Source organism: Martes martes (assembly GCF_963455335.1).
Source record: "Martes martes genome assembly, chromosome: 7".
Taxonomy (NCBI): Eukaryota; Metazoa; Chordata; class Mammalia; order Carnivora; family Mustelidae; genus Martes; species Martes martes.
In genome coordinates, this window is record NC_137894.1 from 127,486,186 (window position 1) to 127,511,748 (window position 25,563).

At 43.4% G+C, this 25,563-nt stretch overlaps 1 protein-coding gene and 1 pseudogene across 2 annotated transcripts in view; one reads left to right on the forward strand and one right to left on the reverse strand.

Annotated features, from left to right (window-relative positions):
- Nucleotides 1–462: 462 nt before the first annotated feature.
- Nucleotides 463–6,514, reverse strand: LOC308346350 (heterogeneous nuclear ribonucleoprotein A1-like; annotated as a pseudogene). Its single transcript has 2 exons — nucleotides 6,419–6,514; nucleotides 463–1,450 (listed from the first exon to the last, which is right to left on the reverse strand). The product of its transcript is annotated as a heterogeneous nuclear ribonucleoprotein A1-like (transcript).
- An 8,066-nt stretch (nucleotides 6,515–14,580) lies between these two features.
- Nucleotides 14,581–25,563, forward strand: part of SPTLC2 (serine palmitoyltransferase long chain base subunit 2) — a 108,044-nt gene continuing 97,061 nt past the window's right edge. The window contains exon 1 of the mRNA XM_080809322.1: nucleotides 14,581–14,794. Within this exon, the coding sequence (XP_080665448.1) occupies nucleotides 14,666–14,794 (129 nt within the window). The 5' untranslated portion in view covers nucleotides 14,581–14,665. The remainder of the gene's footprint in view (nucleotides 14,795–25,563) is intronic.

Below are 25,563 nucleotides of genomic sequence, written 5' to 3' on the forward strand. Positions count from 1 at the left end.
TACTGCACCATTCTACATTCTCATCAGCAATGGATGAGGATTCCAATACCTCCACATCTCACTAACATTTGTTGTGTAACCTTTACTGTTAGCTTTTTTTTTTTTAGACACATTTATTCAGCATCATTATCAGACTATTACATTTAGCAATCAACAGCATGGGTGCAAAAAAAAAAAAAACTACATTAAAACACTTTGTTGGAATACTTTACACTTTCCACAGAACAGAAACTAAAATAACCTGTTACACAATTAGTCACAAATACAGTGCTCGAGTTTTTTGCCCATACACATGAGTATTGTCTAAAACATGTCTTCTTTGTAGCAGGTAGGCCCTGCCACCGCTGTGCTTGGCTGAGTTCAGAAATCTGTTGTAACCTGTAGCTCCCCTGTCACTTCTCTGGCTCTCCTCTCCTGCTAAGCTTTGTTTCCCGGCAATAATTAAAACCTTCTGCCACTGCCCTAGCTACTGCTGCTGCTGGAACCACCATAGCCACCTTGGTTTCGTGGCTTGGCAAAGTATCGGTCTCCACCACCATAAGGGCCAGAGCTTCTGCCTCCAAAATTGCCTCCTTTCATGGGTCCAAAATTTGAAGATTGATTGTTGTAATTGCCAAAATCGTTATAGCTTCCACCACCTCCAAAGTTGCTTCCATCATTACCAAATCCATTATAGCCATCCCCACTGCCACCATATCCACCACCACCTCGACTGCCACCAAAGCCACCTCGACCACTAAAGTTTCCTCCACGACCAAAGTTGTCATTCCCACCAAAACCACCTCCACGACCACCACCAAAGTTTCCAGAACCGCTTCGACCTCTTTGGCTGGATGAAGCACTAGCCCTCTCTTGCTTAGAGAGTGCTTTCCTTACTTCACAGTTGTGGCCATTCACAGTATGGTATTTTTTGAATGACAGTCTTGTCTACAGAATCATGGTCATCAAATGTTACAAAAGCAAAACGCCTCTTTTGCCACTGCCTCGGTCAGTCATGATCTCAATCACTTCGCTGTTCCCATACTGTTCGAAATCATCTCTTAGATGATGTTCTTCAGTATCTTCTTTAATGCCACCAACAAAAATCTTTTTCACAGTTAAGTAGGCACCAGGTCTTTGAGAATCTTCTCTTGAGACGGCCCTCTTTGGTTCCACAACTCTTCCATCCACCTTGTGTGGCCTTGCATTCATGGCTGCATCCACCTCCTCCACAGTGGCATATGTGACAAACCCAAAGCCTCTGTTGCACTTGGTGTTTGGAGCTCTCATTACCACACAGTCCATAAGTGCTCCCCATGGCCCAAAATGGCTCCTCAGACTCTCATCGGTTGTTTCAAAGCTCAGACCTCCGATGAAGAGCTTCCGCAGCTGCTCAGGCTCTTTGGGAGACGATGACTTAGACAGGACGGCAGTGGGAGGGGAGACTTTAACGATGCTTACTTGCTGGCATCTAGGGGCAGAAAGCTACTGTTAGCTTTTGAGTGACATTTCCTAAATGACTAATAAAGTCGAGTGTATTTCCATTTGCTTATTAGTCATTTGCTTTCCCCTTTTTTTTTTTTCCTTTTCTTTTTTTTTTTTTAAAGATTTTATTTATTTATTTGTCAGAGAGAGAGGGAGAGAGAGAAAGCACGAGCACAGGCAGAGGCAGGGGGAGAAGCAGGCTCCCTGCCAAGCAAGGAGCCCGATGTGGGACTCGATCCCAGGACGCTGGGATCATGACCTGAGCTGAAGGCAGCTGCTTAACCAACTGAGCCACCCAGGCGTCCCTTTTTTTTTTCCTTTTCGTTTGATCAATTTATTTTCTTGTTCTTTTTTAATTGGGTTTTTTTGATAAATGTCTATTCAGGTCCTTTGCCCACTTGAAAATAGGGTGCTTTTTTTGTTTGTCTTATTATTAAGTTATGGAAGTTCTTTACATATGTGGTACAAGTATCTTATCAGATATATGATTTGCAAATAAATATTTTCTTTCATTCTGTGGGTTGTTTTCTTCCTTTTATTTTTTTTTTTATTTTTTTTTTTTTAAGTAGGCTCTCCACCCAGCATGGAGCCCAACATGGGGCTTGAACTCACAACACTGGGATCGAGACCTAAGCTGAGATTAAGTCAGATGCTGAACCAACTGAACCACCCAGGTACCCTGTTTTTTCACTTTCTTAATGGTGTCCTTCAAAGAACAAAAGTTCTTAAATTTGATGAAATCCAATGTGTATATTTTTACTTTGGTTGCTTATGCTTTTGGTGTCCTATCTAAAACCATCGCCTAATCCATGGCCATGAAGATTTAAACCTATATTTTCTTCTAAGGATTTTATAGTTTTAGTATTTACTTTAAGGTCCCTCATACATTTTCACTTACTTTCATATATGGTTAGGGGTCTAATTTCATTATTTTGCGTATGGATATCTAGTTGTACCAGCACCATTTGTTGAATGGTTGAAAAGATCATTCTTTCTGCCCTTGAGTTGTCCAGACACTCTTATTGAAAATCAAGTGATCGTCTATATTAGGGTTTATTTCTGGATTCTGAATTTTATTGCATTGTTTATGCCCATTCTTATGCTAGCACACTGGCTCAATTATTTCAGCTGTATAGTAAAGTTTTGAAATCAGTGTAAGTCATTTAATTTTGTTCTTCTTTATCAAGGTTGTTTTGACTAGTCTGGGTGCCTTGCCATTTTCCTAGGGTTTTTAGGATCAGCTTGTTAATGTCTTCAAAAAACATAGCTGGGATTTGGATAGAGATGGTATTGAATCAGCAGTGTCATCTTCACAATGTTAAGTCTTTCAATCCCTAAACATGGGATATCTTTCCATTTTTTAGATTACATTTTTCAGTAATAGTTTTCAGTGTATAAATATTGCACTTTTCTATTAATTTTTTTAAAATATTTCTTTATTTATTTATATGAGAGAATGGGAGGAGGGGCAGAGGGAAAGAGAGAATCCTAAAGCAGATTCCCCTCTGGGTGCTGAACCCAACTCGGGACTCAGTCCCAGGACACTGAGATCATGATCTGAGCCAAAATCAAGAGTAACTCACTTAACCAACTGAGTCATCCAAGTGCCCCTTTTGTTCATTGTTTTTTCTCTGTATTTTAGTTTTTTATGGGCTGTGGTTTAATAGAATGGTTTTCTTAATTTCATTTTGAGAATGTTTATTACTAGAATATAGAAATACTACTGATTTTTGTTTATTAACCTTATATCCTGCAACCTTTGTATTTAACTTCTCTATTAATACTGAGCATTTGTTAGTGTATCCTTGGTATTTTCTGTGTATAAGATTGTGTCATCTGCAAATAGAGATTCTTTTAATTCTTCCTTTCTAATCTGGATGACTTTTCTTTCATTTTGTTGCAGAAGGAGGGGGAAAGAGAATCTCAAGCAGACTCCCCACGGTGGAGCCCACCACAGGGCTTGATCTCACAACCCTGAGATGGTGACCCCAGCCAAAATCAAGAGTCAGATGTTCAACCAACTGAGCCATCCAGGCACCCCTGTCCTTTACTCTATTTAAAATAATGCATTATGTTACTTTTTTCAATGTTAAACATTAAAGCAAAGTTGTAGTCCCACTCTGTCATTAGGTTTTTAATTATTATAATTATAAATAGATTCTTTTTTAAAAACTGAAAAGTAGGGGGTGCCTTGGTGGTTCAGTTGGTTAAGTGTCTGCCTTCAGCTCATGGCGTGATCTCAGGGTCATGGGATTGAGCCCCACGTCAGGTTCCTTGCTCAGTGGGGAATCTGCTTCTCTCTCCCTCTGCCCCACCCCACCCCCTTTGGGCTTGCTCTCTCTATATCTCTCAAATAAATAAATAAAAATTTTTTAAAAACTGGAAAGTATTAATACATTGAATTATCCACAACTGAACACGTAATTCTTGGGTCTGATTCTGTGAGAATCAAATGCATGAAAAGAAAAGATACATAAATAACCTGACAAACTAACTAAGTATGTTTCACTAGTTTCTGTTAGTGGAGAAAACAAACACACGTGGGTACATAAATACTTTGAATATAAAATGACTCATATTGAATTCTATACTTCATTATGGTGTAATCCTTACACCCACTGTGGGGCTCAAACTCACAACCCCAAGTTCAAGAGTCACACACTGCACTAACTAAACAAGTCAGGCACCCCCCCCCTCCATTGTCTTAAACAACAGCTCAAGGGATTCTGTTATATAAAATTTAGATGATGCAAACTGGTCTATTGACAGAAAGGGATGGAGAAAGGTAGTGAAGAAGGGAGGGATTGCAAAATGTTGGGAATCTTTTGAGGCTGGTGAATATTTTCATTATTTGGATTGTGGAGATGATTCCACAGCTATTTTTGCATACCAAAATTCATCATATCTTACACTTAAATAGATATAGTTTATATGATGCCAATTATACATCAATAATGTTATGAAAAAGATTCTCCTGACAGGCAGTAATAGGCTGCTTTAAGTTCCCATTTAATTCCACTGGCATAAACAATTAAAGAAAATTTCTTGACTCAGTATAACTGAAATTCCTAGAGTAGGCTTCAGGCATAGTTTGATCAGAGTACCGCCTCCATATATCCGTAAGCCATTCTGCTCACTTCCTGAGGCTGTCTTCATCCTTGCACGGGTTTTCTTTCTGGTAGCCAAACGGCTGCAGCCACTATAGACTTCACATTCGTATAGCACAGCTTTTAGGAAAATAGGTAGGTTTCCTTCCCCCAAACACTGAACCCAAATTTCCCATCTTGCCATGATTGAATCACCTAAGCTGTGTCTGTCCCTAAGTCCATCACTGTGGCAAGGGCCTGGGCAGCAGTTAACCCAGCTCTAAGTATACGACTACTAACCAGGGAAGGAAGAGTGGAATGGATGGTGGAGAAGCAACTGGCTGAAATGTGAGATATGGGTTGGCAAATCAGTATGGAACGGTCAACATGAGGAGAGTCAAGATTGGATTGAAATAGGTGTCATTTATGTTTTAAAAGGTATTCTTGAGGGGCACCTGGGTGGCTCAGCGGGTTAAAGCCTCTGCCTTTGGCTCAGGTCATGACCCCCGAGTCCTGGGATGGAGCCCCACATCGCATCGGGCTCTCTGCTCAGCAGGGAGCCTGCTTCCCTTCCTCTCTCTCTGCCTGCCTCTCTGCCTCTCTGTCTGTCAAATAAATAAAATAAAATAAAAGGTATTCTTGATATAAAACAGAAGTGTATTATATTTTGAGATGCTAGAGTGTCAGGGCCTTCACATGGGTACAAAAAAGTTCCTTTTCTCTGTCATCTATTTAAGCACCCCCGTTGCATCCTAACTTCCTGTTCTAATTTCTGTGCTTTTCAGGACATCTACTGAGAGAACTCTTATGTGACTTTGATGATATCCTAGGAGCATAAGCAACAGAATAGCACTCTTCTAGATACAGGTCAAATGGCTCTCCCAGACATCAGGCACCAGAAATTATTGGTTTGGGGGTGGTACAAGATAGGACAATATGGGGGCACCTGGGTGGCTCAGTCATTAAGCCCCTGCTCAGCGGGAAGCCTGCTTCTCCCTCTCCCACTCCCCCTGCTTGTGTTCCCTCTCTTGCTGTGTCTCTCTCTGTCAAATAAATAAAATCTTAAAAAAAAAAAAAAAAGGACAAATGTGAGAAAAAGTTAGGAAATATTGAGAGTACAGGGAAGAACCTCAGGCCATTTTATTTATTTGTTTGAGAGAGAAAACAAGCAGAGGAAAACACAGAGGGAGAAAAAGACTCCCCATTGAGTGGGGACCCCCCCCCCATCCCAACGCAGGGCTCAATCCCAGGACCCTGGGATCATGACCTGAGCTGAAGGCAGACGCTCAATGACTGAGCTACCCATATACAATTCAATTTATATCATTTAAAACTGACAATACAGGGGCGCCTGGGTGGCTCAGTGGGTTAAGCCTCTGCCTTGGGCTCAGGTCATGATCTCAGGGGCCTGGGATTGAGCCCTGAATTGGGCTCTTTGCTCAGCAGGGAGCCTGCTTGTCCCTCTCTCTCTGCCTGCCTCTCTGCCTACTTGTGATCTCTCTCTCTGTCAAATAAATAAATGAAATTTTTTTTAAAAAACTGACAATACATAACATGTTCAGAGCTAGTGTGGTTGTCTACGAGTCCTCTGTCATCATTTATGCACCCTGTGAGAGTAAATGCTCAGTTCGTAAAGATGATATTTTTATTTTTCTGGTATAACTACGTACACAGAGGTTGTTTATTAATTGATTGGGATGATGATTTGATGAAGATGAAAATGTTAAGATACCAATCACTTTAATCAGTTTAAATAAACAAATCTGGAGTAGTTTTGGAGGCTGGATTTGGGGAGCAGGGAAAGTCTAAGACCAGCTTTTCTTAATAATGTCTTTTAAAAGTGGTAAGAATCTCCTAGGCATTCTTACCTCCTGCTTCTTGTCGTTATCATCATATCCAACATGAGCAGTGTATCTGTTGTTTGTGCCTGCCCAGCACCCATTTTTCTGGAAATAGCACGAATCTCTCCCATGCCGGAAACCATTGGTCTCCCCTTCTCAGAGCTCTTGCCTCAGAATTGAGGGAGTGGGTGGGCACAAGACTCAGGCCTGGCCAATCAATTCAACAACCGCCTGAGGCACGTGACCTGAGCTGGGCCAATGGGAACTTCACTAGGACTCTCGCCGAGAGTCCGGAAAGGAAGCGCGCTCTCTCTCTCCGCTGAGATTTTAACGCTGGTGGAATGTAAGCTTGCCAGCCATGAGCCATCTTTACCATGACGTGGTGACCCCTTACGTGTGAATGAAGCCAACTCAGGGACGCCAAGCCAACGATGGAGATGGATTCCTGATGGCAACGTTTGAGCACATGAATCCAGTTAGATCTATCCCCTACACTTTTTGATTATGTGAGACAATAAATCTCCTTCATACTTAACCCAATTTGAATTCAGTTTCAAAACTGGCAACTCAAAAAGCTTTGACTAATAGCACCACCATTATCATAATGTATCGGCAGCACCACCTTTTCTTCCTGGAGCCAAAAGCAAAAGTCCACTTCCTGGAGCAGAGCCTCAGAGGATTATGACAGTCAACTGAGTGCATACCCACAGGAAGTCCAGGGTGACAGTGTGGGGTGTGGTGCTTGAGTAGGAGGCTTGGCGGTGCTTCCAGGGTGAAGGAAACACACACGCAGAGAGCCGCCATTGAGACACAGGCCCTAGCTGCCTATTCCTGGAGCACTCATCTGTCTTCTCTCCCAGCTCCAACTGCAAATACTTTAATAGACACGGATTTTTTTTTTAAGACTTCATTTATTTGTTTGAGAGAGAAAAAAAGAAAGAGAGAAAGAGCATAAGCAGGGGGAGCTGTGGACAGAAGGACAGGGAGAAGCAGACCCCCCTGCTGAGCAGGGAGCGTGATGAGGACCTCTATCCCAGGACCCTGAGATCATGATCGGAGCCAAAGGCGGACCCTTAACCGATTGAGCCATCCAGGAGTCCCTCCTTAGACACACATCAAAATCACTCTTCTGGGGGCTTTGCAGGTGCCCTGAACCAACCAGGAACCATCATTCCTATTAAAGTTTCATATCTGCATGAAATCATTCCTTTAAACAGCCCAGGCATCAAAATAATAATGCAATTCTAAGCTCTTGTCCCAGGGCCCACTCATTTTTGTGGGTGCAAATATTGCCACTGAAAATGGTCCAAAAATGTTATCCAAGATTTTCTGGCAAAAGTAAGGCCAGAAACTCTGGAAGAGAATCAGACTCTTTCACTCACTGTATTAGGTTAGGAGTAGTAAAAAGGGACATAACAACCCCATTTCTTGTAAATCAAGACTATACACTCCACAAGGGCAGAGATTATGTTTCTTCCTGTTTATCATTGCATTTTTTTCTTATTTCCAAGTTTATACTCTTTTTGTTTTTAAAAAAGGAAATAAACCAGCATGTATATATTTATGAGTACAAAAAGGAAACCATCTTGCTAGGGAATGGTTTTCTGATAATGTCTCTATAAGAGGCTGAAGCTGTGAATATTCAGCATGTCAGTATTGAGAAGCAAGCAGTGTATGATCATACAAAGTCACCATTTCGCGGAGGTCCATGTGTCCCCTCACTAAGCAAGCATGGCTCCACATTCTCACCTCCTGTTATTGGTCTCCCTAGGAACTCTGCTGCACACTCTTTATTTTTCTATAACCTAACACTCTTAAAAAAATCTTTACGAAAAAAAGGGGGGGTGGACATATGACTGGCTCAGTGGGGCCAGCAACTCTTAATCTTGGGGTTGTGAGTTTGAGCCCCGCATTGGGTGTAGAGATTGCTTTAAAAAAATATCTTTAGGGGCGCCTGGGTGGCTCAGTGGGTTAAGCCTCTGCCTTTGGTTCAGGTCATGGTCTCAGGGTCCTGGGATTGAGCCCCAAATCGGGCTCTCTGCTCAGCAGGGAGCCTGCTTCCTTCTCTCTCTGCCTGCCTCTCTGCCTACTTGTGATCTCTGTCAAATAAATAAATAAAATCTTAAAAAATATATCTTTAAAAGAAAGAAACAAAACCTAACACTCTTGGAGGAAAATGAGATCTAAAATGAACAATAATTTTTCAAAATAACCTGGGAAACATCAGGATGAGATGCTTCCATCAAGGAGGGTGTTCTGGAAGTCCCTTTTTAAGTCATAGCACCAAACCATAAATCCTCAGGTGACAAGGTCAATCCTGGATGATCCATCAGTAGGTTGTCTTTTTCCCATCAGAAAGTAGTTTTTGCCTCTGGTTTTCCATCAATCAAACTGAATTGGGATTCAATTTTTTCAGGGGATTCAGTTTTTTCAGGGGTTCTTGAGCCATCAGCCGCCTCTCCATTCTGCATTCTAAACAGTCTTTTGATTCATTTCTGCACAAAGCATTTTTTAATTTATTGTCAGGGGAATGAATTTCTCTTTAAAGCTTTTTTGTTCACCAAAGTGATCCAGTAGGAAGCTACCCTCGACTGGTGCTGTGGCTGGAAACCCTTGTACCTAAAATTCATGGCCATTAACCTCATTGTATTTTTTTTTAAATTAAATTCTATCCCTAAATGGGGCTCAAACTAACAACTCTAAGATCAAGAGTCACATGCTCTACCAACTAACCAGCCAGGCACCCTATCATTGTATTTGTAGTACCTGGTATAATAACATGATGCCCAGAAAAAAGTATTTTTCTAACAATTGAATACAAAAATGAATGAACGAGCATGAAAAGTTTGGAAAGGAGGGTGCCTGGGTGGTTCAGTTAGTAAGGTGTCTGCCTTCAGCTCAGGTCATGATCCCAGGGTCGGGGGATTGAGCCCCATGTCAGGGGAATCTGCTTCTCCCTCTACCCTTCCATCCTGCTTGTGCTTTCTCTGTCTCTCAAATAAATAAATAAAATCTTTTAAAAAAAATGTTTGGAAAGGAAAGACCAAGTGATGATCTCAGGGCCAGGATCAGATAATTACCTCTGTTATCCAACCCTAGTTTTTGTACTGAAACAGAGTACCTTTATTTATTTTTTTTAAGATTTTATCTATTTATTTATTTGTCAGAGAGAGAGAGAGAGCACACAAGCAGGCAGAGTGGCAGGCAGAGGCAGAGAGAGAAGCAGGCTCCCCACTGAGCAAGGAGCCCAAAACGGGACTCAATGCCAGGACCCTGGGATCACGACCTGAGCCGAAGGCAGCAGCGTAACTGGACTGAGCCACCCAGGTGTCCCAAGAAACAGAGTATCTTTAAAGGGCCCTTTCCCCCTTATGAATCTTCTGCAGTCTTAACTGATGTTCACCATTTCTGCCCCCCTAGTGTCCACTCCCTTTTTCTACGAGGTTCCCAATTTACTTTTGGGAAATCACCTCTCTTCATTTTGCACCTTTTTTTGGGAGGGTGACTTTTGGAAAGCAACTCTTACCATGAAAGGTAAAGGAACTTTATCCTTCTGTTTGCCCCCCTTCAGCCCCTCCCCATATGGATCCATGTGACCTGAACTCAGCCTATCAGATGCTCTCTCCTGAGACTTTAACTCTTGGGCAAGTGACCCAAGATGGTAAGGTCGTTGATTGGAGGTCGTTTCTTTGGGTGGTTGTATACTTATCAGACAGTTTCTGCCGTAAACCCTCCTGAGTCCCCTGCCGCCCAGCCCTCTGAAGATCCTCTTACTTGGGACTTTTTCTAAGCCCAGGCCTCCAGCCTTCAACCATGTCACTGAGCTCCTAATAACCTTCCAATGAGTCACCTTTTGTGTCGGTCAGCCAGCGCTAACTTGTGTATGAACAACCAAGACCCCTGATGGTGCAGGCTGCCTGCCCCTCTGGCTGAACAGCCTGCTTTCTCTCACTTCATTTCTCTTCCTAGGCAGTCTTGCTTGCCCCCCCCCTTTTTTTTAAGATTTTATTTATTTATTTGACAGACAGAGATCCCAAGTAGGCAGAGAGGCAGGCAGAGAGAGAGGAAGAAGCAGGCTCCCCGCCGAGCAGAGAGCCCGGCGCGGGGCTCGATCCCAGGACCCTGAGATCATGACTCAAGCTGAAGGCAGAGGCTTTAACCCACTGAGCCACCCAGGCACCCCATTGCTTGGCCCTTTAAAAATGCTATACTGGGGGTGCCTGGCTGGCTTAGTCGGTAAAGCAGGCAACTCTTGATCTCAGGGTTGTGAGTTCAAGCCCCACGTTGGCCATAGAGTTTACTTTAAAAAAAAGGTGTTTTCTTTTTTTTAAATGCTATAGTGGAAGCCTCCTCCTTCAACACTCCTTCCAAGTGATTGTTATTTGTTCTTTTCATTCCCAGGCTCTAGTTCTTTGTAGAGGACGATGCTAAGGCTGTCCTTTCCTCTCTGCAGCAATTCTTCTTCTCTGTAACTGATTCCTCACTTCCAGCAGGTTGACCTTGTGCTTTGACCACCATGGACTGGGCGAACATTAGACATCTTACCCTAAGCGGGGCCAATCAGATCTCTCTTTCATGGGAATTTATAGATTTGACCTAGGGAATGTGAAAGTAGTAGGTGGCTGAGAGCTAAGCCTCACAAGTGAGTTGGTTATATGAGGAAGGCCTATAATTTTCTCTTGCCAAGGTGTGGGATTTTTTTTTTTAAGATTTTATTTATTTATTTAACAGACAGAGATCACAAGTAGGCAGAGAGGCAGGCAGAGAGAGAGGGTGGAGAAAGCAGGCTCCCTGCTGGGCAGAGAGCCCGATGTGGGGCTCCATCCCAGGACCCTGGGATCATGACCCGAGCTGAAGGCAGAGGCTTAACCCACTGAGCCACCCGGGCGCCCCCAAGGTGTGGGATTTTTGAGTCCCCACACTTCCCTATCTTGAGGAGCACTGCAATTATTTTACCTTTCTTGATGAAGTTTTCTAATATTGACCTATGTTAGCTACAATCACAAGAATCTTAACACAGTCACCATATGATAGAAGGCTCCTTGGAGGCAGGGCCAGATTTTCATGCATTTGTCCATGTATTACTCATCAGACATTTATTGAGTATTTACTATGTGCCAGGCACTGTGCTAGGTGCTAGGAACCCAGACATGAATTAGACAATAGCCTGACCTCAAGGAGCTTGCTCTGTGTCTAGTCAGGGGTATTAATGTATTCATTCCTTCCTTCATTTGGCAAATAACTCATTTAGTCAACAAATGATTGCCAGCACTTATTAACTATTATGTGCCAGGCCCTGGGACTAAATGCTTTTCTTTTTTCATTCTCACAACAACTCTATGAGGTATGTTTCATTTTGCAGATGAGGGAACTGAGTCACAGGGAAGTCAAGTAGCTTTGCCAAAGTCACAAGGCTTTTAAGTGCTAGATCTGGGTCTCTAATTCTGTGTGACCATGGAGCTCTTGCTTTGAACCCCCCTGTAATCTCACTCTCAAAAAAAAAAATCCCAAAATAATGTGACACATTCTTGCATACACAGGTGTGTATAAAGTTCACAGTGAAGAAAGAGACTAATTTTGTGAGGAGGTTGGAGTTCAAGAAAGGTTTTACAGTTGGAATGGTTTGAGCAATCTTGAAGGAAGACTTGTAACCCTGGTGCCTAGCCCAGAACTTTGCATATGAACTCAGTAAAATGGTGGTAAGGTGGCTTATGCGTCTGGAAGGAGCTGTTTCCTGTTTGCAGGGAGCCTGGGGTGTTGCCTACTGCATTCTGTGGCATCCTTTTTGTGATTTAGCAATGCTGTGTAAGGTTATCAGATCATGTGTGGATTATATCATTGATGGTCACAAAAGCCCTGTGAGGTAAGTAGTACAGGTATTAATTTTGTAAGATGGGTGAGGAGACCAAGACTGATGTTGCATGACTCATCCAAGACCACAAATGGTGAGTAAGTGGCAGAACAAGACACGGACCTGTGTCCCGCCCTCCAGAGAGAGGGACTGGCTAACAGGATTCCTCTAATCCAGCTGCTGGTCCTCACTCTTAGGCTCCAGTTGAAGGCTTTGCTCTTTTCAGCCTCTCTACCTGACCTGCTGAAGGTTGCCTTTCGTGGGAACACCCTCCCCTTACTTCTCATTCCCAGTTCTCCAAATACTGCTCATCCTTGAAGATTAAGCTCATTCTACAACATCTTCCCAAGTCTTTTCCAAATTCATTCAGCTTACTATCTAAGCTTCAGTTAAATCCCTTAGCCCTGCTTCCAACCAATTCCTACCCTGAAAAACTTTCTGTATGGAAAGTCTAGACCTGTCACTGCAGTCCAGCCATCCTCATCAGAACTCCAGCCTTCTGTAGACCTTTTGTTACTGTTTGTGTTAACACTTGTCCATCTTTTCTCTCACTAGAATGCAAGCGCCATGAGGTGTAAGCCACACATTTTTCTTTAAGCCTCATGCTTCTATCACAAATTTATGTTCTTTGGTATCATAGTGTTTATTGACTCAAAGAAGGTGTTTGCTCTGTCCACTTGCTGTGAGATTGTTTAGCTCCTAAACCACGAAAAGCTGATAGCTTGTCAATCCCTTTCCTAAAGACGGGGTAGGGGGAAGAAGGCAGGGGATCTTATATGCCCATTCAGGAATTAAAAATAACCAACACGCGGGGTGCCTGGGTGGCCCAGTCAGTTGAGTATCTGATTTTTGATTTGGGCTTAGGTCATGATCTCAGGGTCCTGGGATTGAGCCCCAAGTAGAGCTCCATGCTCAGTGGGGAGTCTGCTTGAGGATTCTCTCTCTCTCTCTGCCTCTCCCCCCTCACAATTTCTCTTTCTCTTTCTCTAAAAGAAATAAATCTTTAAAAAAAATAACCAACACTTAATGAATTTTTACTAATGACCAGTTGTTGTTGTTGTTGTTGTTAGATTTTATTAATTTTTTTTTTTGACAGAGAGAGATACAGGGAGAAAGGGAACACAAGCAGGGGGAAGGGAGAGGGAGAACAAGCCTCCCCGTGGAGCAGGGAGCCCCCATGCAGGACTTGTTCCTGGGACTCTGGGATGATGACCTGAGCTGAAGGCAGATGCTTAACAACTGAGCCACCCAGGCGCCCCCAGTGGCCAGGTCTCATACAAAATACTCTGTATGTATTAATGCAAATCCTCAGGACAACTATTATTATTTCCGCTGAACAGATGGAAGACATAGTGCTCACTCAGCTAGTAAGTGGCACAGCCGGAATTCAAACCCAGAGCACCTCCAGAGTCAATACTCTTACCTACGACACTAAATTTTTGTAGGTAACCGAAAGTCTCTTGTTATGATGTAGACCCACTTCCTTTCTAACCCCTATGGGAAGATAGAACTCGAGGGGTGCAGAACAATATTTATTATGCTCTTACTATGGGCCAGGCATCATGATAGGTGAGCCTATGAAACAGGAAGTGTTAACTCTATTTTAGAGAATTTGGCTCCCAACGTGGCTAAATACCGGAGGTATGGCTTTCAGTTATTGGCAGAGTTGGAATGAGACCAGGTTTCCTGACTCTCAAGGAAGTACTCTTTAAAGGAAATCGTACAGAAAACCCTGATTAGGGACAGATGTGAAGGGCAAAGAGGCATCCGAATTATTAAGAAATGTGCTGATGTACGCAGCGTACTGAAGAATGTTGAGAGAATGCTAAAAATGCTATTCTATAGATACCCACAAAGGAATTCCTTGATTAAATAAAGGAGTCCTGTCACCGCCTAGGATGCCCATCCCAGAACTTCCCCGGAGGCAAGGGCAGAGAGGGCGCCACCTGTGCAGGGGAACCCGGGAACCCGCTCTGGACACCAGGGCTCAGCCCCCTTCCTCTCCTCACATTCTAATTGGCCGACTTCTTCCTGGGCCCCGCCTCCTCTGCGTGGACCCAGAAGCCGCCGAGCCCTCCCCAGAACCCCTCCTCGACACCAGCGAGCCGCCTTTGCTGTCGCCCGTGACTGGCCCGACCGCAGCATGGGGTCCGCCTCCCTTCCTCCAGATTGGCCAGCAGTCCCCAGGCTCCGGTCCCTCCTGTCCGGCCCCGCCCCATTTCCCTCGGCAGCCGGGCCCCGGGCGAGCCCCCGCCTCCGCGGGAGCGGGCCCCGCCCCCTGTGACGGCCGGGCCGGTAATTGGCGGCGGCTTGCAGCCATTTCCGGTTTCGGGGAGGTGGGTGGGGTGCGGAGCGGGACTGGAGCGGCCGCCGCCTGGGCCGCCGCCTACAGAACCTGCCTTGCGCCTGGTGCTGCCGGGACGATGCGGCCGGAACCCGGAGGCTGCTGCTGCCGCCGCCCGCTGCGGGCGAACGGCTGCGTGGCGAACGGGGAATTGCGGAATGGGTACGTGAGGAGCAGCGCCGCTGCCGCCGCAGCCGCCGCCGGCCAGGTATGGTGGGGCCGGGCTGAGCCGGAGGTGGCGGGCTGGGACCCCGCGAGCTGCGTCCGTGCGGAGCCGGCAGAGGGGGCGGTCGGGCGGGGCGAGGTCGCGGTGACCGTCCGCGGGGTCGGGCGCCGGGCGCGGCTCAGGTGTGCTGGCGGCGGTGTCCCGGCGCTGACCGGGCCTGCCCCAAGCGGGAGCCTCAAGGGCGGCGTGGGGGCTCCCTCGTGTCTCCGCGTCGGAGGTCTTCCTCCGGAGGTTTGGGCTCTGCTCCAAGTCCGAGTACCTTCCTCCCGCCGATCTGGCCAGAAATACGCCCCGGCCCTCCGGGAGGGTCCACTCGAGGGCTCTTGGTTCTTTCTCTCGAGGCTCCCGCCTCATGTCCTCGAGGTGGTTGCTTCCTCTTAGAGTCCTGAAACCCTCCCAGGAAAACCATCCTCGGGGTCCTCAGGAGGCCGAGAAAGTTAGACAGTGATACCAGGCGGATAAACACCCAGGTCTCTTCCTACCCCTATACCTACTCCTTCAGCAAGCAAGGCACTGGACCCCACATCTGGCAGTGAACCCGGGCTGGTGCCTCACTAGCCTTATGGTCTTACTCAGCCTGTGGTGAGACCCCATCCCGGGCTCCAGGTTGAGTTAGGTGGTCCCTGTGAGCGGGAGTGCTGTCACCCAAGGGGCTTGCTGAACCCAGGGGGTGACTTGTGATGAGTCTCCATACCAGTCACCCAAGGCTGAATCCCAGCCAAGTCCAGGGAGTTCTGAAATATTTTGAAAAGGTTTGATTTGAAGACAGTAATTAGGAACAGCCTTCCAGTTCTCTGGTTGGACAGATTCTCCTGAAATGTGTTTTTAAAGACGAGCTGGTTAAAAAGATTAAAAGATCAGTGTTGCTTGAAGAGTGTTGTAAGATTTGCAGTTGACTTGAATAGTTATAAATTCCGTTTAGATATTAAGGAAAACGTGGATTTTTTTGCCCCAAAGTCAACTGTTCTGAACAGCAGTAATGTGACTATTGTGATTTATTTTGTCTTTAATATAGATATGTAGCAGCTTCCTCCCCCCAAGTCAGTAGATGGGATAGATAGGCCTGTTACTGTTTGGTGTGAAACAGAAAATAAAGTCATTCCTCTGGGTCATGTTGACATAGCAAGGCTGTGAGAGTTGGAGCGAAAACACATGAAAGAGCCTTGACCTCCCCTGAGGTTGTAAGGTTGAAAGCACCATAATGCACAGATTCCAAAGATTTATTTTCATTTTTAAAGAAATAATTGAGTGAGAGAGGAAGTGTAAGAACACTCTCATTATTGGCTGTGTAAGGGGTTGTTGTTTTTAGCAACATAAATGGCTAATAAGACAAATTTGCTGTGATAAAGAATGTAACAGGAAAACCTGATGGGTGGGAGTCAGAAAATACTTTGCAGATGAAGGAGTGGATTATGATTTTTTTTTTTAAAGATTTTATTTATTTATTTGACAGACAGATCACAAGTAGGCAGAGAGGCAGGCAGAGAGAGAAGGGAGGAAGCAGGCTCCCCGCTGAGCAGAGAGCCCGATGCGGGGCTCGATCCCAGGACACCGGGATCATGACCTGAGCCGAAGGCAGCGGCTTTAACCCACTGAGCCACCCAGGCGCCCCGGATTATGATTTTTTAATAGGGAAAAGGAAGTCAAGAGAAAGGTGTTTAGAGGTGTTTTGTGTTCAGGAGCTCTTTTCATTTAACATAGGAGTTATGTTCTGATTTAATAGTAAATTTCTCCCATAATCTATAATAGTCTAGCATTTATAGGTACGATATTATTTTAGATAATAGTAATCTTACTAATAGTAAGATTCATCTTACTATTAGTAAGATTCATCTTACTAATAGTAAGATGAAGACATATCAAGTTGCTAAAGTGAAATTTTAAAAAATGTGTATGACTCTAGCATCTGGCTGACTTTTTCTAGTGTATTTTAGTGAAAAATTCCACTCAAGTCACTGTGGTGGCATCTGGAAGACTGGTCTACTGGAATGCCTGAAAAAATGGTTAGGCTTCCAGTTATCACTTCTAGAAAACTCTTTGTCACAAGTGTTTTTAAAACAAAGACTTGGGGCGCCTGGGTGACTCAGTGGGTTAAGCCTCTGCCTTCGGCTCAGGTCATGATCCCAGGGTCTTGGGATCGAGTCCCCCGCATTGGGCTCTCTGCTCGGCAGCGAGCCTGCTTCCCTTCCTCTCTTTCTGCCAGCCTCTCTGCCTACTTGTGATCTCTGTCTGTCAAATAAATAATAAATAATAATCTTTAAAACAAAGACTTTAGGGATATAGCTTTGTACATGAATATGAGGACTATTACCTATTAGGTTTTTGTTTTGTTTTGTTTTCTTAAGTAAAAGAGAGGTTTTTGGTAACTTCATGGGAGCAAGAGTATCTTTAAAATACTTTAAGTTGGTTTTGTTTCAATTACAGTGATAGTGCACCAACCCATATTTATTTTCCCCTACTTTCTAGGGGAAATGTTGCCAATTATGCCATAAAAATACACATAAGATGTTAAGTGTGCAAGTGTGTGTCATCTTTTAACTAAAATATAAATTTAGAGGGTTTTTTTTTAACATATTTATTTATTTGAGGGGGAGAGAGAGAGAGAGCATGAGTGGGGAGAAGGTCAGAGGGAGAAACAGACTCCCCATGGAGCTGGGAGCCCCACACAGACTTGATCTGGGGACTCCGGGATCATGACCTGAGCTGAAGGCAGTCGCTTCACCAACTGAGCCACCCAGGAGCCCTAAATTTAGAGTTTTTAAACCTGGGATATACATTCATTTCCTCACATATCCCATCATTTGTCTTTTAATGAACAGGAGAGAGGTTAGGAGCTTCTAGGATTCTTTCACACTCTCAAGAGTTTCAGTGTTTGAAGGTATAGATTATATTTGCTGGCCCTTTGTTGGATTTGGGTTTAGAGTTTGAGTAAATAGATCCTGTGGTAGAAAGGGCATATAAGGGGGCGCTTGGGTGGCTCAGTGGGTTAAAGCCTCAGCCTTTGGCTCAGATCATGATTCCAGGATCTTGGGATCGAGCCCCGTATCAGGCTCTCTGCTTAGTGGGGAGCCTACTCCCCCCACCCCCGCCTCCCTCTCTGCCTACTTGTGATCTCTGTCTGTCAAGTAAATAATAAATAAAATCTTTTTAAAAAAGAGGGGCATATAGAACAACCAACGCTGTTTTTGTTTTCTGGGTTCTTTCCTCCAGTTTTTTCTTATAGTGGTAAAACAGACATAACATAAAATTTACCATCTTAACCGTTTGTAAGTGTGCAGGTCAGTGACTTTAAATGCATTCATCATGTTGTGCAATCATCACCACCGTCCACTTCCAGAACTCTTTCATCTTGCAAAACTGAAACTCTGTACCCATTAAACAGTAACTCCCCATTCTCTCCTCTCAGTCCTTGGCAAACCACCATTCTGCTTTCTTCCTCTGTGAATTGACTGCTGTGGGTACCTCATACAAATGAATTCATACTGTATTTTTCTTTTTGTGTCTGGCTTATTTCATGTAGTATGATGTCCTCCTGATTCATCCATGTAGCAGTGTGTATCAAAATTTTCTTCCCTTTTTTTTTTTTTAAGATTTTATTTATTTGAGAGAGAGGGGGGGAAAATGCACAAGCGTGAACAAGGGGAAGGAACAGAGAGAGAGGGAGAGCCCAGTGTGGGATTTGTTCCCAGGACTCTGGGATCATGACCTGAGCTGAAGGCAGATGCTTAACCGAGAATTTCATTCTTTTTTAAGACTGAATAATATTCCATTGTATGTACATACCGCATTTTGCTTAGCTGTTTATTTCAGCGGACGCTTTCAGGGCTTAGGTATTGTGCATAATGCTGCTTTGAACATGGGTGCACAAATATCGCTTCAGGACTCTGCTTTCAGTTCTCTTGGGTGTATACCCAGATGTGGAATTGCTGGATCATATGCTAATTCTATTTTTAATTTTTTGAGGAAATGCCACACTGTTTTCCACAGCAGCTAAATAAACCATTTTACATTTCCATCAACAGTGCATAAGGCTTCCAATTTCTACACATCCTTACCAACAATTGTTATTTTCTGTTTTTTTTTTTCCTTCATTGTAGCTATGAGATGATAGGGGGAAAATATGCATATATGTTTCTGCTTCTGGTTCTTGGCACAGAACTCCTAAAACTTGTGTAATTTCCTAAGTGGTAGGAATACTAGGAACATCTTTTGTTCTAATATTTAGTCTTTGACCCTTATTCCTGACACAGAGTTCCTAAATCCCTTGGAATTTCCCTGGTGATAGCAGTGCCTTTTGCTCTAGTGAGGTGACTCTGGGTGGGCTCCTGAATGGGGGCTGCTCACCAGAAAGACCAGATCAGAGGCTTGGAATTGTCAGCCCCACCCTGCATTCTCCAGAGAGGGGGAAGGGGTTGGAAATGAAGTTAATGATTGCTCTTGCTGGTGTGGCGAAGCCTCCATAAAAATCCCCAAAGTACCAGGTTGAGAGAGCTTCCGGGTTGCTGACCCTGCGGAGATGCTAGGAGAGTGGCAGCCCCTTCCCACACACCTTGCCCTCCGTGCACCTCTTCCATCTGGGTGTTTATCTGTATCCTTTATCATCTTTTTATAATAAACTAGGAAACAGTACGTAAATAGTTTTCCTGAGTTCTGTGAGCCATTATAGCAAATTATCAACCAGAGGAGGAAGTGGTGGGAACCTGGTTAATAGCTTGTGGGTTCCATGGGCAGGGAACAGCCTGGACTTGGCCACGGGCACCTGAAGCGGGGTGTGGGGCGGGGAGCAATCTTGCGGGACCAGGCCCTTCACTTCAGGGATCTGACACTATCTCCGAGTAGCGTGTGTCAGAACTGAGTTAAATTGACACCAGCTGGTGTCACAGAAGTGCTTGGTGGAGTGGAAACTGCCCCCCCATCGGGTGTCAGAAGTGCTGGGAGTGTGGTAGCTCTGTGAGAGTTTAGAAGCGTCACAGTATTGGGTTCTGTTTTTTACAGCAGCCATGGGTAGACATTACTGTTTTTTAATGATGACAGTACACACAGAGTTTGCACAAGGAAGAGGAGCGATAAAGCAGTGATTTTTCCTTCCTTGCCATTCAGAGGAGAGGAGGGTCAGCCTTTATTTGAGGTAAAGGGTGGCAGCACTAGGGAAACTGAAAGAGTTAGAATTGGAAGCTTTGGCAAAATTAGAGCTGGAAGAAACCTTTAGGGGTTTATGTAATTCAGTTCCATTATCCTTTTGTAGGACTTTATTAAAACTAATCTTGATAGATGATTCTATCCTATTTTTAAAGACCTCTAGAGGATTTGCAGGAAATTTTTTCAGCAGCATGTTGCAATGTTCAGTGATTTTAATTACAAGAGGTTTTTTTTTTTTTTTTAACTGTGGATTTAATGTTTGATTAAATAAATGCCATATTTTAGTTGCACCTAAAATACAATACTGTTTTTATTTTTAGAGCTCCTAATTTACAGCACTTTTTAAAAGATCTTCCATTTCTTTATAAAACTTTTGAGTTTTGGACATGCAATTTACTTTCCTTAATTAGTTAACAAGTTTTGAAGGAAAGAAACTGTCTGCCTTTGAGACTTTTTTGAGCCTAACTTTCTTCCCTTTAGAAGTAGTTTTAGGGTGCCTGGGTGGCTCAGTGGGTTAAAGCCTCTGCCTTCAGCTCAATCATGATCCCAGGGTTCTGGGATCCAGCCCTGCATCAGGAAGCCTACTTCTCCCTCTCCCACTCCTCCTGCTTGTGTTCACTCTCTCTTGCTTTGCCTTTGTCAAATAAATAAATAAAATCTTTTAAAAAATAGTTTTAATGAGATATTAGAATGATGACAGCTTTCTAGCTGCCAAATTAGGTAAGATTCTAAGGAGGACGTGGGGCACAAGTCAAGTTCTTTAGGACAAGCAAAGCGGAGAGAACAAAGAGCTGGCACTGCTCCTTATACTTAGAAGGAGGCAAATGAATAACTAACGAAGGATGCTTTACTAAAGAGCCACCAGCTTTTGTTTCCCCTGAGAGAAAACAGTAACTGAAAAGTTAGTTAGGAGACAAGAATGGGAGGAGTATCTAGAATGGCCTGGATACCTGTTCAAGTTTTGAAGTCCCAGTGGGACATCCGAAGACCTCAAGGCTTTGCAAAAATAATGTTGTAACTACAGCTAGATCTTTGGTTTGAATGTTTTTTGTTTCAAGAAGAACATCTCAGATCTTGCTAGCTAGATCTGAAAGATGCCGGAGTCATTTGAGGTACTCAGGAATTCTTTTTAATACAGATTCTTGGGAAATGAGACCAGTATTTAATATATAAACTGCTGTGTTCTAAAGATAGTATTTTAAAACTCACCTATTCAAAGAAAGCAAACTTATCCACTTTTTGGGGTTGGCCTAGGTGCCCTAGAAACTTCATAGTGCTCTGGGCAAGATAGTTAATTGGTTGAGATTCAATTAGATTCAATTTTTGAAAGAAAGAAGTAGTGTTTATTGGCAGAATGGGCGATTGAGAGGGATGGGTAGAGACTGTTTGCATTCTGAGTGGGTGTGCCTTACTTGGTTAAATACATGGTTTGTGGCCTCCAAAGTCAGTTGCCTTCTGAATAGCTCCTAAGAAGGCTTCCGTAATATAATCTGTAGTTTGTGATGATGAAGTACGTCCTTGCTCTTCACACATTTAATCTCAGAAAATTTATCTTAACTTTTGTTGTCTTTAGGGCTACCTTCAAGGCCCATTATAAAGGTTCAGGTTGCTGTTTTTCCATTTGTTTTAAAATACTTTGCTTCTGATTATAGAAATAATACATGTGTGCTACAGGACCCTAAAGGATTGTGATAACCCCCGGGGTTGGGGGTTAATTTTTTAATGCGGTCTGTCTTACCATTCTGCTGCTTTCTGATCATTTCTAAGTAATAGTGAAATATGCAGCTGTACTGAGACTATGGGTATGACCCAGCCTTACTCCAAATAACACATATTGAGCTTGGGGAAAGTATTCAACAAATTTTGTAAATCTGGGAAGTTTAGAAACTATTGTGTAGATAAAGTACTGACCTCTCCCATGTGAAGGTTTTGACTTATTCTGAATAAGCCTCTTGCTGCCTAATTAGTAAGCCCTTTCAGCAAACATCTGAGATTTTACTGCAGTAGCCCCCTTTATCTGCAGGCCATATGTTCCAAGACCACCAGTGGAAGCCTGAACCCACTGTATATAGTGGATAGTACTGAACCCTGTGAATACTGTTCTTTTTCTATATATACATACTCATGATAAAGGTTAATTTATAAATTAGGCACAGTAAGAGAGTAACAATAATAACTAATAGTAAAATAGAAAATTAAAACAGTATACTGTAATAAAGGTCATGTGAATGCGGTCTCTCAAAATATCTTATTGTACTGTACTTACCCTTCTTATGATGATGTGAGATGATCATATGCCTGCATGATGGGACGGAGTGAGGGGATGACGTAGGCATTGTGACACAGCATTAAGGCTGCTGTTGAGCTTTGATGATATGTCAGAAGGAGGATCATCAGCTTTCAGACTGTGGTTGATCGTGGGTAACTGAACACGTGGATAATGGGGGTGACTACCATATTTGCATTGTTCCTGCTGTGTGATAGGAACTCAGGAAATTTTAGTGGAAGGAGTAGATGGGTGATAGTTGAAGCCATACAACTTGGTGAAGCAGATAGAAGACAGCATTAAGCAAGAAGAGGAGGCTAGAAGGGTGTAATATTGGGGAATCATAATGTTACTGGAAGACACACACATTGCTGGGGAAGGTTGATCATGAGAACAGAAGCATTAGGAAGCGGTATGAGAAGGAAAGGGAGGCTGTTTCAGTTAGGAGGGTTAAGCAACATCTCGGTGGTGGGAGACCAAAGGTGTAATTACAATAGGTACTCTTTACTGTGACCAGGAACACCCCCGCCCAGGCTTCTTCACCTGTCAGATCTTCACAAGGGCATTGCAGGGCAAATGTGATCACCATGTTCTAAATAAGACTGAATTCCAGACTCTTTAAATGATTGTCCCAGTTAGATAGTTGGTGTAGCCTGGTGTATCTTACTCTATTAAGCTACCAGATTTGGCAGTTCAAAAATTACTGGTAACATTTAAGGGGTTTAAATTCGATATGCCACAGGTTATGCCACACTCTGAACACATATTTCCAGAAGTGTCCTCTTTTTTCCACAGGTAACCTTTGAAAAGTAGGGAGTCCACATTTTTTCTTGCAATCGGGATAAATTCCCTACTTTTGGTCAGTAAGTATCTTCTGTGGATGGGCTGAAAGTGCTTCCAAAGCTCGCTGGGAAACAGTCGTATTTTGACATTATGTGATTTTCCTCTTTGAAAACTCAGAAACGGAGACAGCCACGTGTGTGCGCCCTGGCACGTTTTCAGCTCAGTGGCATGCCGTGCACTCGGGCAGCAAGGCTGTGCCCCGGAATCACCGCTCTCCCCTGCCATCCACATCTCCTCTGGAGCACTTTCCGACCTCTAGATGAGCATCATGGCGCAACAGGGGATGCCGTGGTCAGGAGATTGGAGTAAGAGGGCAGCTCTGCCAGATTCTGCTCCTGGGTCCGAGCGCTCTTCCGCCTCTGACCTGTTCTGTAACTCCCTGCCCTCCACGCGGTTCTGGAGTGGACAGCGCCTGAGGGACTACGTGGTGCGCATCAATTTCCCTTCTCTGCGGATGGTCTCTGATACATGGGGGTAGGCCCCTGGTGGCCACATCTGTGCAGCAGGACTGTTTTCCTGGGTCCTGACTGACTGGCACAGGGGTAGGCACCAATGCTACAGTGACCGCAGGAACCCTCTTAAGGAGTTTTAAAAATTCCAGGGGGAGAGTTTGTCCTTAAGGAAAATATTATCTGTGTTACACTTGTCATCAGAGTTTACATATCTGAAAAGGTTTATATTTTTTCAGTTTTAACAACTATTTCTTGAACATTTGGATTTTTTTTCTTTCTTTCTTTCTTTTTTTTTTTTTTAAAGAATTCAGTGCTTTATTTATTTTTTAACATATTTTTATTGACAAATGATGTATTACTTGCCCCAGGGGTATAGGTCTGAACCATTAGGCTTACACACTTCATGGCACGCACCAAAGCACATACCCTCCCTAAAGTCCATCACCCAACCACCCTATCCCTACTTCCCACCCCCCCCCCCCAGTTTGTTTTGTGAGATTAAGAGTCTCTTATAATTTGTCTCCCTCCCGATCCCATCTTACTTTATTTTTTCCTTCCCTGCCTCCCAGATCCCCCACTCCGCCTCTCAGATTCCTCATATCAGTCTTTCTCTGGTTGACTTATTTTGCTTAGCATAATACCGTCTAGTTCCATCCATGTTGTTGCAAATGGCAAGATTTCATTTCTTTTGATGGTTGCATAGTATTCCAGTGTGTGTGTGTGTGTGTGTGTGTGTGTGTGTGTGTATGTATGTATATACACCACATTTTCTTTACCCATTCATCTGTTGATGGACATCTAGGTTCTTTCCATAGTTTGGCTATTGTGGACATTGCTGCTATAAACATTCGGGTGCACATGCCCCTTCGTATCACTACATTTGTATTTTTAGGGTAAATACCCAGTAGGAACATTTGCATATTTTCAATAAAATTTAAAATGGACACATGTAGTGTTCTCTTATTTTATTTTATTTTTTTAAAGATTTTATTTATTTATTTGACAGAGATCGTAAGTAGGCAGAGAGGCAGGCAGAGAGAGAAGAAGGGAAGCAGACTCCCTGCCGAGCAGAGAGCCGGATGCGGGGCTCTATCCCAGGACCCCGGGACCATGACTTGAGCAGAAGGTAGAGGCTTTAACCCACTGAGCCATCCAGGCACCCCTGTTTCTCTTTTTTTCAAGATTTTATTCATTTGACAGAGTGAGAACACAAGTTAGGGGAGGGGCAGAGGAAGAGGGACAAGCAGACTCCCTGCTGAGCAGGGAGCCTGATGCCAGGCTCCATCCTGGGACCCCGAGATCATGACCTGAGCTGAAGTAGATGCTTAACCAACTGAGCCACCCAGGAGCCCCATAGTGTTTCTGTTTTAAAGTCAACATACTTTAAATGCAGTTTTATGTGAAAATACTGGAGTTGGAAAAACATCATACTTGCAAAACGTTAAACTAACACATTAAAGTATAAAGAAAATAAATATCTCCTGAAATTCTACAAGCCAGAGATAACCACTGTATCATTTTGATGTATATCCTGCTAGACAAATACACGCACACACACACACACACACCCATAAATATACAAATATATATACATTTGTGTATGTGTAATAGGCAGGGAGGGGGTGCAATTTTATATAAAATAAATTGATTAAAATCATTAATTTTTTTTGCTTAATATCATTAATATATCCTATCACCAATCAGTAAGACAAACATCATTCTTTTAAGGGGTTTATAAATTCTGTAATATAAATCTATAGTGTAATTTGTTTAATGAATCCCTGTGCATGATGTGTAGACTTTCCCCCATATTTTCAATATGTGAACACTTTATATATCTCACACTTTTGATTTTTTCATAAGGATAAATGCCTAGAAATAGTGTCACTCAGAAAGTATATGTGTATATGTATGTGTGTGTATATATGATTCTGATCAGAATCAGAATATCATTTTAAAATGAATTTAAAGGAAGCTTTAGAGATATTTTTAAAAGTTTTCTGATTTCTAAAGTGTAATTGACAACAATTTAAGTGATCCAGACCTCATCT